The sequence below is a fragment of the Xenopus laevis genome, chromosome 5S (genome assembly GCF_017654675.1).
Source record: "Xenopus laevis strain J_2021 chromosome 5S, Xenopus_laevis_v10.1, whole genome shotgun sequence".
Taxonomy (NCBI): domain Eukaryota; kingdom Metazoa; phylum Chordata; class Amphibia; order Anura; family Pipidae; genus Xenopus; species Xenopus laevis.
The window spans coordinates 83,499,751-83,515,601 of record NC_054380.1 but is presented as its reverse complement, the minus strand read 5'-3'; the positions used below and the strand labels follow the sequence as shown (position 1 = coordinate 83,515,601).

The 15,851-nt window shown below is 34.7% G+C and overlaps 1 protein-coding gene across 1 annotated transcript in view; it reads right to left on the bottom strand.

The window, feature by feature from the left end:
- The window catches only part of angpt2.S (angiopoietin 2 S homeolog), a 35,256-nt gene that overhangs the window by 14,309 nt on the left and 5,096 nt on the right, over positions 1-15,851 (bottom strand). Inside the window, exons 2-4 of the mRNA XM_018265565.2 lie at positions 8,481-8,636; positions 2,922-3,043; positions 282-514 (exon numbers count right to left, since the gene is read on the bottom strand). Coding sequence (XP_018121054.1) covers positions 282-514; positions 2,922-3,043; positions 8,481-8,636 — 511 coding nt within the window. The remainder of the gene's footprint in view (positions 1-281; positions 515-2,921; positions 3,044-8,480; positions 8,637-15,851) is intronic.

Sequence of the window (15,851 nt, the reverse complement as noted above, 5' to 3'; positions counted from 1 at the left end):
AACTATTTCGTTTAGTTGACTACCTTATAAGTTTTAACCTTTTATTTGTTCATTATTGTATCTGTGAATTGCGCTTTGCTTAAATGTTTGTTCTTGTTCAAAATAAAAAGAATTGCAATTTGTATGATTTGCAAGGAATAACAAATAGATATTAACAGATATTAAATAACGAAATACATATTCAATAAAAAGTAAAAAAATATTCAATGAACATTACAATTTTACAGTTCTAGCCCACTCATTTCCAATGATGTATTCTTTAGTGTTCTATCCATACTTACCATTTTGAGGTGCCATCCTAGTCAGAAGATTGTGCACGGTTTCCATCAAGTCATGCTGCTGTTTTTGCAGAAGGGAGTTATTTGTAGATGCTGTAACAAGTTGCTTTTCTAGATCCTCAATTATAGTATTTTGCTTTAGCACCAAAGTTTGAAGTTTATCCTTTTCTTCTTTTATTGTCTGGAGCTGTGATGTATGCTTGTCCTCCATGCCTAGGACCTTTGTTTCTAAATAGCTGAAAAAAAGGGGTATACAGTATATTAAAACCATGCACAGTATGATTACTTGGTTGGACAAGCTAGTCTTTTTAATAGTAGGAGTGAATTTAAACCATAAATATTTGGACAGAGACAACTTTTTTCTAATTTTGATTCTGTACATTAAGGGGCCCATTAACTTAGTTCAAGTGAAGGAATAGAGGAAAAATAGTTCGAATTTCAAATGGTTTTTTGGCTACTTCGACCATCGAATGGGTTACTTCGACTACGACCTTCGACTTCGAATCGAACGAATCGAACTAAAAATCGTTTGACTATTCGACCATTCGATAGTCTAAGTACTATCTCTTTAAAAAATTCTTCCACCCCCTAGTATGCCACCTAAAAGCTACCGAGGCCAATGTTAGCCTATGGGGAAGGTCCCCATAGGCTTCCTAACAATTTTCTGATCGAAGGAATATCTTTCGATCGGTGGATTAAAATCCTTTGAATCGATCGATCGATTATTCCTTCGAACGTTCGATCGTAGGAATAGCGCAAAATCCTTCGACTTCGATATTCGAAGTCGAAGGATTTTACTTATACGGTCGAATATCGAGGTTTAATTAACCCTTGATATTCGACCCTAGGTGAATCTGCCCCTAGTAGTAGGAGTGAATTTAAATCAATACAACACATGTCAAAACAACATATAAGATTCTACTTTTGGGCTGTGTGCATCTTCCATTCTTAAACTGAAGAAGATTGATGACTTGGCAAGGTGTCTGCCAGTGCAGTTTTTTTTTTTTTTTTAAAAACTGCAAAATTGTTGCATCAAATGACACGGAGGTTTAGAACAAACTATTGTAGTGGATACTACTGTATATCTCAGGAAACCGGTAGGTAACTTTTAATAAGGAACAAATTAGCTGGATGAAAGATTTCAATTGAAGTTAGATTCACACATTTATTCTGACCATTTCATGTTATAAACATGTAGCTTAGTAAGTACTGGGCATTTTTTTTTTTTTTTTGTAAAGCAGAAACTTTTTTTTTTTATACGTTTTCCAATGTATATTTGATACCATCTTGAAAATAAGAAAACGGCTACACACGACCTATAATAACATGGCTTTAAAGTGTTTATTTAAGTGCGTCTGTGTCCATAAACTTGTCTATATAAACTAACACAATTTTACAGGCAACAAAACGGCTTGTTTAACTTTACGGTGGTTCTGAGGTGCATCATGAGAATTCTTGTTGTCTTCATACTGTTTGGGATAAGGTATTACTGCTTCTTAATGAGGATACCTCAAGCAGTTTATTTTTTGATATTTCATTCATCAATAATTAGCAAGGAGAGGAAAACGTTGTTGTCTGACACCTCATGAAGACCATCTAATCTTTTATATGCTGGAACTAATCCTTTGACTAGTACATGTGCTTGTATGTAACTCTTGCTGTTTCATTTTATTATAGTAAAATATGTTGAGCTCAAATGAAAAAAAAAAATGATTATGTAGATTATTTTCTAACATTGTTTCAGAGTCTTCATTCTCTATTTCAGACTTTATAAATATACTATGCACAGGAACAAATGTATTAGACAGCAAAGGAATATTGTGTCATTGTGTCTGTGGAAATGCTTTTTATCTCCGTTCTGAGGAAGAACCTATGACCTTTGGCACAATTGCTGTTTTATGAAAACAGATGGTATTTCCTCTATTGATCACTGGGGAAATGAATATTATTGCCGAAATAATCACCTAGTGGTGAAAAACATTTTCTATGGTTGTTTGTAGAGCAGTAATGTTGCATGAAAAGGAAATATGTAGCCTAAAGCTATGCTGTAACATTTAAAACAAATGTTTCCTTATTTTTTTAACGCAAGTCTGACAGAGCTGAGGCTTGTGTTCAACATATGGATCCCTAGTCTTCACAACCCTATTTTCTGTAATAGATGTCTTATAAATGCCCTTATTTTTTCCAGTTTCCTTAAAACTAGTTTTACATTTTGGTGCATAACCAGGTGGATGAAAAATGTTTTTTAAATTGTACTGCTAACTGAAGGATCCACTAATAAGGTGTCAGCGTATCTGAACTGATATAGAAGTCAACAAAAAATACTTCTTTTGTCATGATGCAAACTGCCTGAAAACAATAATTCTCGCTTGTGAAAACAAGTTAGAGCAGATTTGTTGCCACTTTTAAGTGGATCTCAACAGCAGTAGAAGGAAGGGTTGGCTAGTGATTTATCTGCGTCATAGATGCAACCAAAGTGGCCAACGGGAGGATATCCAGACAGACCAACTGAGATATTGTGGGATGTTGGATATGCTACCATGGTGACCATATGCGTACTCTCTGGTAGTTTGGCTGATGTTGACCCATGATTTTGTGCATGGCTTTATCGAATTGCAACTATTGCATTCCAGAGTTACTTACCTGTTCTTGTCTTGCAGCTTTGTTATTTCACTAGTCTGGTCTGAAATTTGTCTCTCTAATTTGTTTGTTGAGAGGGAATTTTTTAAAAGCTGGAGCTCCAGTCGTGTGGTTTGGTTAAACACCTGTAGAAAGATATATTGCCCACATTTTTATTACAATTAAATCAATAAGAAATATTAGTTTGGTTATGTTTAACAATATAATCCATCATAAATTAAAATTACAGTGACTGTAATTGTCTATCACTTGCAGTTCAACAAACAAAGCTTAACACACACAATGTAAAAGACCCTCTCCAGATGGTTTCTTGGGGTATGTCCCACCTATTTAACAAAGCAGCCTATCTTATTTTTGCACTTTATTACAAGGTAGGATGGGTCATAAAAACTCAGGACATATACTACCTAAATGGGGGTTCATTACAATCCTTTGAAGTAGACAGCTACAGGTATAGGATCTCTTATCCGGAAACCCAATATCCAGAAAGCTCCAAATTACGGAATGGCTCTCATAGACTCCATTGTATCCAAATAATCCAAATTTTTAAAAATGATTTCTTTTTTCTGTGTAATAATAAAACAGTAGCTTGTACTTGATCCCAAGTATCATTTGTGGACAGAAGCCTTACAAGGCACCATGGTATGGTTAGCTTTCTATTGTTAATAGGTATCCATGGTACATAGATATTAGTCAGTCATTGGGCAAGCATACACATACAGAAGCCCTAACCTATAAAAAAACAAATTCTAAATGTTACATGTATGGTAGACTAAGCCAGCTTTCCTTTCACATATTCTTGAGGAATTCTAAAATTAAGGAAAGGTGCTATTTAAGCCAGTTATAAGACAACACCATAAGTAGCTTTAGTATGTCTTTAAAGGAATTGTTCAGTGTAAAAATAAAAACTGGGTAAATAGATAGGCTGTGCAAAATAAAACATGTTTCTAATATACTCAGTTAGCCAAAAATGTAATGTATAAAGGCTGGAGTGATTTGATGTATAACAAGCCAGTCAGGACACTACTTCCTGCTTTTCAGCTCTCTTGGTTTACACTGACTGGTTACCCTGGCTACCAGGCAGTAACCAATCAGAGACTTGAGGGGGGGGGGCACATGGGTCATATCTGCTGCTTTTGAATCTGAGCTGAATGCTGAGGGTCGATTGCAAACCCACTGAACAGAAATGTACCATGTGGCCCCCCTTCAAGTCGCTGACTAGCTCAGAGTTAGAGAGCTGAAAAGCAGGAAGTTGGATTCTGGCTGTTTTATTAGACATCTGTTCACTCCAGACTTTATACATTACATTTTTGACTAACTAACTATATTAGAAACATTTTTTATTTTGCACAGCCTATCTATTTACCCAGTTTTTATTTTCACACTGAACTATTCCTTTAACATAACATGCATGTTAAGTTAAAGAGAAAAAGAAAAATCTCCTTTGTTTATTGATTCCAAATTAACTGTGTAGGAATGCTGCTTAGCTATTTACGAAACATTTCAGGTTACAATATAACAGTATAGACTGTATGGGCAAATTCACTAAGATCCGAAGTTGCGCCAGCGTCAGCTTCGCCACACTTCGCCGCACTTCGCCAGGCGTAGTTTCGCCAGAGCTACGTAAATTCACTAAAATGCGAAGTTGCGCAGTAGCGGAGTTGCGCTAGCATTAATTCGTCAAGGAAATCGAAGTTACGCTAGCAATGCCTAATTTGCATACAGCGCCAAGTTAAAGTACAATGGAGGTATATGTAACAGCAAATACATTACACTACACAAGCCTGGGAAAGCTTCATAAAATAAAAGAGTTGTTATTTTGCCCTATACATGTGCCCACTGTATAGTTTAGATGCCATATGTTAGGAAATGTAGCGGGGAAAGAGGGTACCCCCAAAAAAAATTCGATCTTTTTCAGCCTATCACCCTTAAAAAAGGAAAAGACGCCAGCGTTTTTTGGGACTTAGAAAAAATTTCAACTTTTTTTTAAGCAATCCCTATCTACTCTATTGCACTCCGCCTGGTCTGAGGTGGCGAAGGCAAGTCTGGCGCAAGAGGTAACGTTCAGTAAAATGCGCAAGTTAGTGAATTAGCGTAGTTACGTCCCATCGCCATAGCGCAACTTCGTCTGGCGTAAGTAGGTCCACTTCGCTTGCGAATTTACGCCAGCGCCCGTTAGTAAATCGGCAAAGTAACGAAATGACGTCACGCTGGCGAATTTGCGCTAGCGTTAGCCACTTCGGGCTTTAGTGAATTCTTATGTGGAGCCCTGAAACATCTGTGTTGATATGTCAGGGGATAAAGATATTGCATAATCTAAGATTCAGTCATTTCCGCTGCCTGTTCCTTTCTCTTGAGATTATGCTCAGGAGTTTAATTTAATTCATTATGTTACAAGGAGGAAACAAAATCTTTCAGAAGTATAGACATAGCCTTTTGCCTCATCGTGCAGCCTGCACACTCTGACAATACAGCTATGTTTTTCTCTCTATTTAATGCTTACATATACTTTCATCTGGACTTGCCTGTTGACAGGAAAACCTCATTACTCACATCCGTCATGCCATCTTTTGCTTGAGGATGTGATTTCACTGGTAAGTCTCCTTGATATAGCAGTTATCTTTCAGGGCTTATTTAACATGTGAAGTACTAAGAAAATAATTGTACTTTTTGTATCATGTCTTAGATGACAGTTTGGGGATTTTTTATTATTTATTATTACCGTATGGTTTAGCATCATTCCTGTCCATAGGAAAAATAATTTGCTTTTGTCATATTAAAAAATATACTGTATACTAACATTATTGTTAGTGAGTTATTCATTTTACTGCAGTAAAAAGTGCCTTAAAATACACTTTGAACCACATTCTTATAAAGCAAATAATACAGGGGTGCGTGTTGAAAATGATTACAACCATTGTATTTAGGGAAAACATTGAATTGCCTTGTATTCTTATTAAATGAACTGAGGAATGCAAAGTTTGCTTTTTTAAGTCTCCGTTTTACTTTTTTCAGATGTTCTGTCAGGGTAAAGTTTATGGTTGTCTACTGTCTATTTGAGTCTTTAAACATTTGCTCAGGAATTCACCCTGACACATTACATTTACAGATGTTTTCTAAAGCTGAGTCACCTTGGTGCACACTAAATTGTTCTTTTAAAATGTTAAAGGGCAGTATACCAACCCTTTTCAATGTTAGTGTGCCTTAAAGGGGCAGTTCACCTTTAAATTCAATTTTATTATTATAGAAAAGGCTAATTCTAATCAACTTGTCAATTGGCCTTCATTTTATCTTTTTTATAGTTTTTGAATTATTTACCTTCTTCTGACCCCAGCTAAAAAACAAATGCTCTGTAAGGATACAAATTTGTTATCGGCACCTGTTATTACCCATCAAAAAAAATTGCAAACTGCTGACTAAAATGCTAAATAACTCAAAAACCACAAATTCTAAATAAAGAAAACCAGCGGCATACTGTCTCAGAATATCATTTTATACATCATACTAAAAGTGAATTTAAAGGTGAACCCCTTTAAATGACATATGCATTATAAAAAGTAATGGAACCTTCACAACCTTGATGGTAAATACAGTGCAATGAATGACCCACTGATTAATCAGTAACCTCACTAATATAATTGTGTTTTGCCATAATGTATTAAAAGCATGTACATTTTCTAGAAAATTATATAATTTGTGTGTGTGTGTGTGGCCCCATAAACCCATAGTGCAACTGAATCGGAGAACCAGATGAGTTGATGATGATTCCAAATAGCTGCATATGTGAGGTCATGGGCCAGTCTGTAACAGCACAGACTCATTCTTTCTGCACTTTTTGCTTAGTTATTCAATCAATCAACACACTTATCTAGGAAAGTGGGAGGTGGGGAGTCAATGTAATTTGTCTGTGTGTGTGTCCAAATCTACTAAAATCTCTTGCATGGTTGTATGCACTACAAGTGAATTTGTTTCCCCACCCTGCTGTCCATGTTTAAACAGTATACTGCTTAACAGAGCAACATAGCAAATGTAAAGTATAAGGACTTGGATTTTAGATGCTGATATGTAAATACATCCCTTGCAATTTTTTATAACATATGTGGATGTAAATTAAAATGGCAATTGAATAAAAAAAAGTAAAAATGAACTTTCCAAACTGATTTTTTTCAGCTGGGGATGTTTAAGGGGTTTCTTGCCTGCACAGACATTTTAAACCCCCTCTCGGTTGGCATCTTGTTTTTTGGATCTGGGCTTTGACTTGGCGATTCCACAACCCTAGATTTTTCAGCCATTCCTTTGGTGGATTTACTAGAATGTTTAGGGTCATTGTCACATTGCAAATTCTTCTGGCATATGGTTTCACATTATAAATCAATCTTGTACAGTGAAGGATTTAAAGCTGATAGTAGTGTACGTGAACAGACAGCATGGTAAATGAATGTTTGTAATATTATTAAATGTAATCTATAAATGCTGGAGTGGGCAGATGTCTAATAAAACAGAACCCAACTTCCTGCTTTTCAGCTCTCTAACTTTGAGTTAGTCAGCGAATTTAAGGGGGGGCGAATGGGACATAACTGTTCAGTGAGTTTGAAATTGATCCACCATATCCAGGTCAGATTCAAATGGAAACATTTATGACCCATGTTGCCCACCTCAAGTCATATAAAAAGCACATAAGTGTTGGTGCCGGGCAACCCGGGAAGACTCACGTATTGATCAGACCAGAAAAGTAGTAAATACAATTTGAAGCTTTATTATATAGTCATCTCTCGCCTGACACGTTTCGTGTCACTAGGCCACTTAATCACTATGATTAAGTGTCCTAGTGACATGATACGCGTCAGGCGAGAGATGACTATATAATAAAGCTTCAAATTTTATTTACTACTTTTCTGGTCTGATCAATACGTGAGTCTGCCAGTGTGCCCGGCACCAACACTTATGTGCTTTGTATACGGATTGTCCTCTTCCCTGAGCTGAGGGTCTGGAGCACCTGGGCCACGTTTTTACTACATTTGCCTTATGCTTGAAAATGTACTAATTCAAGCCCACCTCATTGGTTACTGCCTGGTAACTAATCAGTGGAAACCAAGAGAGCTGCAAAGCAGGAAGTAGTGTTCTGACTATTATGTTAGACATCCAACCACTTCAGACTTTATAGATTATATTTTTGGCTAACTATTTTAATTTGCACAGCCTGTCTATTTACCCAGTTTTTATTTTTATACTAAATAATTCCTTTAAAGTGACAACTGATCTAATTCCTGTGCATCCAAATGAAAATCACATTTCCCATAATGTATACGATAAACATGGTGTTGCAAGTCTAACTTAAAATAGACATTAGAAATGGAACTTTTTCAAATATCATTCAACATAAACAGACTGTACAAAATGCACTATTAATTGATGGTTTGTTTCTGGCTCTCCTAATCTTTAAACAGAGCTGATAAGACAAGTCACATCATTCATTTTCTTGGGCAGTGCAATTAACAATCTGTTTAATACCATATATTTGTAAAATGTATCCAAAAATTTTGTGTGATATGATTGTTTTACCTGTGTCTCAACGTGGGTTAACTTCTTTGACTGCTCCACTGTCTGATTTAAAAGACTGGTGCCGATCTCAAGCATTGCAGCGGTCTGATTCTGTACAGCATGCTGCTGTATCTCCACCATTTCTTTCTTCATGTTATCTTGGATATAACTTTCAAGCTGCATAAAAGAACAAAATTATACATTACATACCTGAAACCAAAAATGTTACAAAAAGGGACCATTAGAGTTTGTGTTGACTTGTAATTTAATGTGAATGTTTCATACAAGCACCTCTGTACTTTTTGTATCCCAAGAAAACAAGAGTATACATTATCTGCATTATTCCCAGATCTGTTTATGTTCAGCCACATCTACGGTCTGTTTTCCCACATAGTTCCATGATAACATTTACCATTTATTATATACAGAACTGTTTAAGAATTTTTCAGGCACAGTTAGGCATTTGTAACTATATTCTTTATTTCTGTCAAATAAGAGTCTTGGCAACAATATTATCTCTACTGTGGTCCACTGTTTAGTTGTATATTGATTTTTTAAAATTAAACTTGTGTTAACGCACATGTCCCTATAATGCCTATACCAATATATTATAGAGAAGTGTATAACATAACGGTCAAAGGGACTGGCATCTCTATAATAGCAGTCAATATAAAAATCATACTTTTATTCATTTTTTATTACCAGTGCATTAAATCAAAAAATGCTGTTTGCCAGCTTTTTAAAATTGAAAACTCTAGAGTATTTAATTCTCTAAGACATTGAACTGGCTTACCAGTGGATACCACCAGGTATTCTAGATTTCACTCCTCCATGCAACTCATAGTTGCAGATTTATAATTCGGGCATCTTGTTTGAGGGAAAAAAGGTTTTTGTTGCCTTTGTATTCCCCAAACCCAGTGCCTAATAATATTTCTGGATAAATATCCAAGTACGACAAAATTAAGGTCATGTGCCTTTAATCTCCTCTTTGGACAAATGGGAGAATGTCAACCTTCTAATCACCACTCTCCTACCAATGTCAACCTTCTTTTTTTAATAAAAGGACATATTCTTTACAGTGCAAAATTACAGCAAACAATTTTTTTTATGAATTTTATATTTATGCCTTTACATTAACCTCAACAAGTAATGTTCTTGAAAGCTTGCCAGAAGACTCAGCCAACACTGATAATTTTATTGTCACTATTTCTATGGTAATTTTTAGTTCTGACACACTATGTTTACCCTAGTAATAAAAACACCATGGTAGATTGGGATGCATACATTTTCTTTATTCCATAAAGTAGACGATCGTAGCCGTTTAGAAATAATACACGTATATGTTTATGCAGTGATATCAACTTTTTTCTTGTTAGCCAAGAAAGTGAACATTGTTTTAGTCTTTCTAATGCTGTGCTGTATTTTTGATCTAAGTGATGTATGGATATACACTGAAAGGTTGAAGGATAATGTCGATTTTTTGCATCAGAAATGAAATATGTAATAGTGCCATTTGACTAGTGTAAGAGAGAAAAGCTCTGACGGACCAATCTATGGGCTGATCATTAATGGCACTAACAAATGCATGTACATGCAATTCTTTTTTAGCCACTGTTAGTATCTCAAGTTGATACAAATCCACAGTCTTACTTTAGAAATACTGAACCAAACCATAGATTAAAAATTCTTTGAAACAAAATCCGGACTTTTATATTGAAGTGACTGACTTATGGCAATTCATACTGAAGAATCCTAAATGATTCCAAACAGCTATCATTTTATTACAGCTACTACCCAAATTCCTGACAGTTTTTCTAATAGTCATCAAAATGTTTAACAGCTGCCACCTTTATCATAGCAGACCAGTGTTTTAAATCATTTGAAGTGTTTTAGAGTGTTTTGAGCCCAACACTAATTGGACCAGTTATGGTCCAATACCAGTCTGAGGTGTATCAGTGGCAGCTGTATTAGATGAGCTGTATTTTGCCTTTAACCATGTGTTTTTAATTTAGTGGCCATCCCCACACTACAGTAAACATTGATGATATGTTAAAGATAATTAAAGCTTTTCCAATTTGGCCTGGTATACTCACACATATGGTGTGTATGAGATGCAGCTGTGGATGGCTTCAGGGTTTTGAAGAAAGTTTAAGAAAACTGAGTTTGATAAATTCCAGGCTTCTTTCTTAGTACTACAATAACTGTGTGTCCATCATATCAGTTTTCCAGATTTTCTTGTACTCTTCTGATATAAGGACGTAAGTAAAATAAACATTTAGAACATCTTTTTAATAACGTATTCTTGCTAGAGTTTAAAATGTGCTAGAATGTAGCCATCTCTGGTTTGCAATAAATCGGTTTCTACAAGCAATTAGTCGAGTAGGATGGAAACAATATACAATTGTAAAAAAAAATTGCAACAAAGGAAATGGAAATCAATTTAAAACTGATCAGTTTTATAAAGGAAAACTGCTACCCTATAAGTGTTGTACTAGCAGCGTTCTTCTTTTAGGCATTCGCCTTTTGAAAATTAGCTGTCATTGTGGCAAACATATGTAATAAATATCCTTAACCAAATGACGCAAACACATAAACAGAAAATATACAATATTTCCTTAGAAGGTTTTTGTTGAGGGATTTTTGTTGTTGTTTGTAGTACAAATTGGTGACTTTTTATAAATGAAAGCATTTTAAATTATCACAGGGTATATAATATAAATATGTATGTTTAGAATATGAACTATTTTTGTGAAATTACCTAATGGGCCTTTTTCGATACTTATACTTATTCCATAAATGTAGGCTTGAGTATTCACTTTTCCTGACCTATACATTGATCTTTGCAAGTAGGTGTCACAGAGGTTACTAACTGGGATCTCTTAAATCAGCAGGGACCATCATACCATGAAAATTTAAAAATTTATTTTTTGCATAATATTCAACAATTAACATTGTTATTTAAAGATCACCTTTAAAAGGATAGTTTATATTAATATTAACCTTTAGTATGGTGTATAATATTTAGAATAATATTTGACAGCAAATTTCCAATTTCTGTTTATTTTTTGGTGTTTTTAAATAATTTTTTGCAGGCCTCAAGCTTGGGGGTTTAGGCTGTATTTTAGATGATAGGGTGTAATTACAGCATATTGCGGTAGGGAAGTCAGAAAGGAAAATAAAGATGAGGCCCAAATAGAAAATTTGATTAAAAAAAAGCTAGAATAACAAAATTAAAGCCTTATAGTTAGGGGCAGATTTATCAAGGGTCGAATTGAATTAGAGGGAATTTTAAAAGTAAAAAAATTCGAAGTAATTTTTTGGAACTTCGACCATCGATTAGGATACTATGACTCGACTTCGGACTAAAATAGTTTGAATATTCGACCATTCGATAATTGAAGTACTGTCTCTTTAAAAAAACTTCGACTTCAATACTTCAAAATTCAACCTGCCAAAGTGCTATGTTAGCCTATGAGCCTTCTAGAGCAGTTTTCTAAGTTTTTTGTCGAAGAAAAATCGTTCGATAGATGGATGAAATACTTTGAAACGTTCGATTTGAAGGATTTCATCGTTCGATCGAACGATTTTAATTCGACCACAAAACAGTCAAATTCGGTGAAAAAAACTTCAACTTCGAAATTCGAAGTCTAAGTAAAGCCATTCGATGGTCGAATTTCGAAGTATTTATCACTTCGAAATTCGACCCTTGATAAATCTGCCCCTATTTTATTTGGGGGGGGTGCTGTTGTAGTGGTTAGTCAGTTTTACCTATGACATCTGACAATGATGCCTCACTTTGCCAAGAGGCACTTTCTGAAAATTTATTTTGACTTTGCCAACCCTGAGAGCATGACAGAGAAGTAGGGGACTGACCGTTGTCCTTCTCAGGATTTATAAGTGATTCAAAATAGAATTGGATATTACTGATCATAATACGGATGATACTGTACATCTGTAGAATATGTTTAGCATTTTACCTTTAAAATGAACTGAGTGCTGTACTTTTTCGTTGTATCCGTATATTACCTTAATAACACTATTATTTGTTTTTGAGAAGGTTTCTGCAAAGTTTCTCAAATATGGAACCATAGTGTCAAGTCAAGCCCACGACTGGCATGACAGACTGGGCTTTAACCAAGATTATCTTGTAAAAAACAGCCTCACGTGGAATATGAAAGATACAACTTACCAGCCGATTCTGAAGAGAAAATTGTACTGTGTATTTAAAAAGTTTGAACAGGCCTCTAATTCAGTTTATTTTAAAATTATGCATAACCTGGTGTTTGTTGGTTGCCATGTAGTAAGCGTCTTCCTCCTGAAGTGGCTATAAGTGGCTTCTCATTGTTGTATTAAGAAGCAAGTGTTTCTGCAAGTTTAGTTAATGCATGACCTTGTGTAAAAATAGGATGTCATTTTCAAAGCACAATAGCTTTGACAGACAATACTAACATTGTGTGTTTGGTATCTAAAGAAAATACTTACAAAATTAATTCAAATGTCTTATCCATGCAGTCTGATGAATGCTTCATTCTAAATAACCAATGGAAAGTAAGATTCTCTTCTTGCTAACATCAGGTCTCTTGAATTCACAATAGAAGCAATCATGAATAATTGTGTGCATGCCAACTTTCCCAATATAGTAGGTAACACCTAAATAAAAGTAAGAATGTGTTTGTGGCTGGGTTATAACTTGATTTTTGATAAATTCATCATGGGTGAAGTCTTGTTCTGTGAACAAGGTCAGACATCCATGTAATAAATAACCACCAAAGAATGTGTATGTGTGTGAAGGGGGGGTCACATATTCAGCTTTTCTAAAGAGCTTATTGGCCTTCACGGCTTGAAAAAAGTATGTTAACAATAATGAAAGATAGGGGCTGAAAGATACAACTGATAAAACATCTTTATTCAATGATTTAAATAGCCTTTGACCTCCCTTTACAAAAAGAGCTATAAGCAATGGAAAGTCAAAGATCAAATGGCTTAAGGGTACCTCCTTTCTTTTGACTGTTTGTTCATAAGGGCATGATGCTTACTACAAGAGGCTAATACAAAGTATTTCTGGCATTGGATTATCCATGCCTTCCATTAAAAGCAGGTAATTTTCTAAACAAATTCTTCTGCATTCTGGAGTTAATGATTACAAAAGGAGAAGGGGGGAAAAAGCCTGAGGATTTCAGTGTTTTAAAGAATGGTGAAATTTTGTTTCTGCTTACTTTTTTATAGTGATGATGTTTTTCTTAAAAATGCATTGAAATTAGAATAACAGAATAAGCTTAGTAATGTACAGGGGCCTGTAATAACAATTTGTGGCTTGTTGTGCAATATCTAACCAGAAAGTTAGGAAGTAATCATCTGTTATAATTTCTAGAGCAATGGGACTGCATATATTATATGAGTCTGAAGAGCAGCACTCTCATGGGACTTGATATATATTTATATATGTAGTGTCAAGAACACAGACTTAATTTATGTGCAAAGCTTTATGCTGTATTGTGTAAGTCCACGATTCGGACCTGTATATATTTTTTCTCTTTATTTATTTTTTTTAATATGCATTTGCATATACAGGTATGGGACCTGTTAACCAGAATTCTCTGGGCCTGGGGGTTTCTGGATAATGGATTTTTCTGTAATTTGGATCTTCGTACCATAAGTTTACTAGAAAATAATGTGAACCTTTAAATGAACCCAATAGGCTGGTTTTGCTTCCAATAAGGATTCATTATATATTAGTTTGGGTCAAGTACAAGGTACTGTTTTATTATTACAGAGAAAAGGGAAATTTCTGAAATAGTAGAATTTCTCTTCAGTATCCCCAGCTCAGAAATTTGTCTCTCTACATTCTGGAGTTGGAATCAAATTTTGATTGACATTTAGCTGAAATACACCCATGCTCCCTTTCCCAAGAGAATGTATTAGAGCTATCTGTTCTTAAAAATAATTGACTCTGACTACAAGCAGAAAGAGAGATTATAGAGAGGGAGATAGTTTGGAGTAGTTTGATTATTTTAGAGATGGTATAGAAATTGTAATATTTTTCTTATACAATCATATCTGTATTATTATATGGGGTGTTTACTATTTCATTGGGATAAAGCTTATATTATATTTCTACTTTTCACAATAGGTTCCCTGTACATTTTTATTGGAAAGGATAGTGCATGGTGAAAAGTTTCAGTAATATCATTGTTATAATGACAGCAGCAAAGGTCAGTGTTCTTAAGTATGCATTTAACAGCTGAAGCTTGCATATTGGTGTTTAAGTACAACTCTGGCTGCATATATCTTGACATAACATATATATACATATATATATATATATATGTATATATATATATATATATATATATATATATATATATATATATATATATATATATATACAATCACAACTAATTTAAGCAATATGTCATTGTGGGTGGTCATCCACCGCCACCTTCCCCCTCCCCCACAAGATCACACCACTGCATTTATAACAAGATCTCTGGGGGCAGCTGGGAGATTTTTAATTTTTTTTTATATTTTCATATGTTTAAATGGACTCGAGGGCCACTACCTAAAAGGAAAGCTATACCCCCAAAAATGAATACTTGAGCAACAGATTATATCATATTAAGTGGCATGTTAAAGAATCTTACCAAACTGGAATATATATCAGTAAATATTGCCTTTTATATATTTTCCCTTGAGCCCCAATTTTTATGATTTTCTTTATGCTGTATTGAGAGATCACCTGACCAGAAATACTGCAGCTCTAAATGTAACAGGAAGTACTATTAATTAGCTCATGTGATCTAACAGGTATGGTTTGTTGGGTTTTTTTTTGTCACTCAAATTTTTTTATTTGGCAGGTAAATAAGTGTTACATACATTTCACATGTTTCGTTCATGCCAATTTGTTTTTGCGGTTTTTTAGTTGTACACATATATCTAACAATATGAACAGAAATTGGGACCTTGAACAATACAAGAAAATGTAAAAGTAAGAGGAACCTGGGATCACATTGTTATACCTTAAACGGGTATGTCTTTGTTTCTGTGTTTACACCTTTATGACTCAACATATTTCACTGCATTCCGGTTTAACTGCTTTTGCCTTGTTGGGAATATTTTTTAGTTGCGCATTCTCTAGGTTATGGCAGAGAAATATGTTACCTATGGGGACCAGGTCTGTTCTTCAAGTTGGGTTGCGTTATTTATATATGCTGTCATGGTTTCAAAGTTTTTATTATTATTTACTCTAAAAATAACTGCTATTATGGTGGGTATTGTTTGCAATTACTATTTAGACGTAAGTGCTAGCCTAGCAGCAGTGGTTGATCAATTTCTGGGGTGGGCGCTTAATTTTCAGGATAGGCTGCCCTAGTAACAAGTGTGTAGGTTTAATAA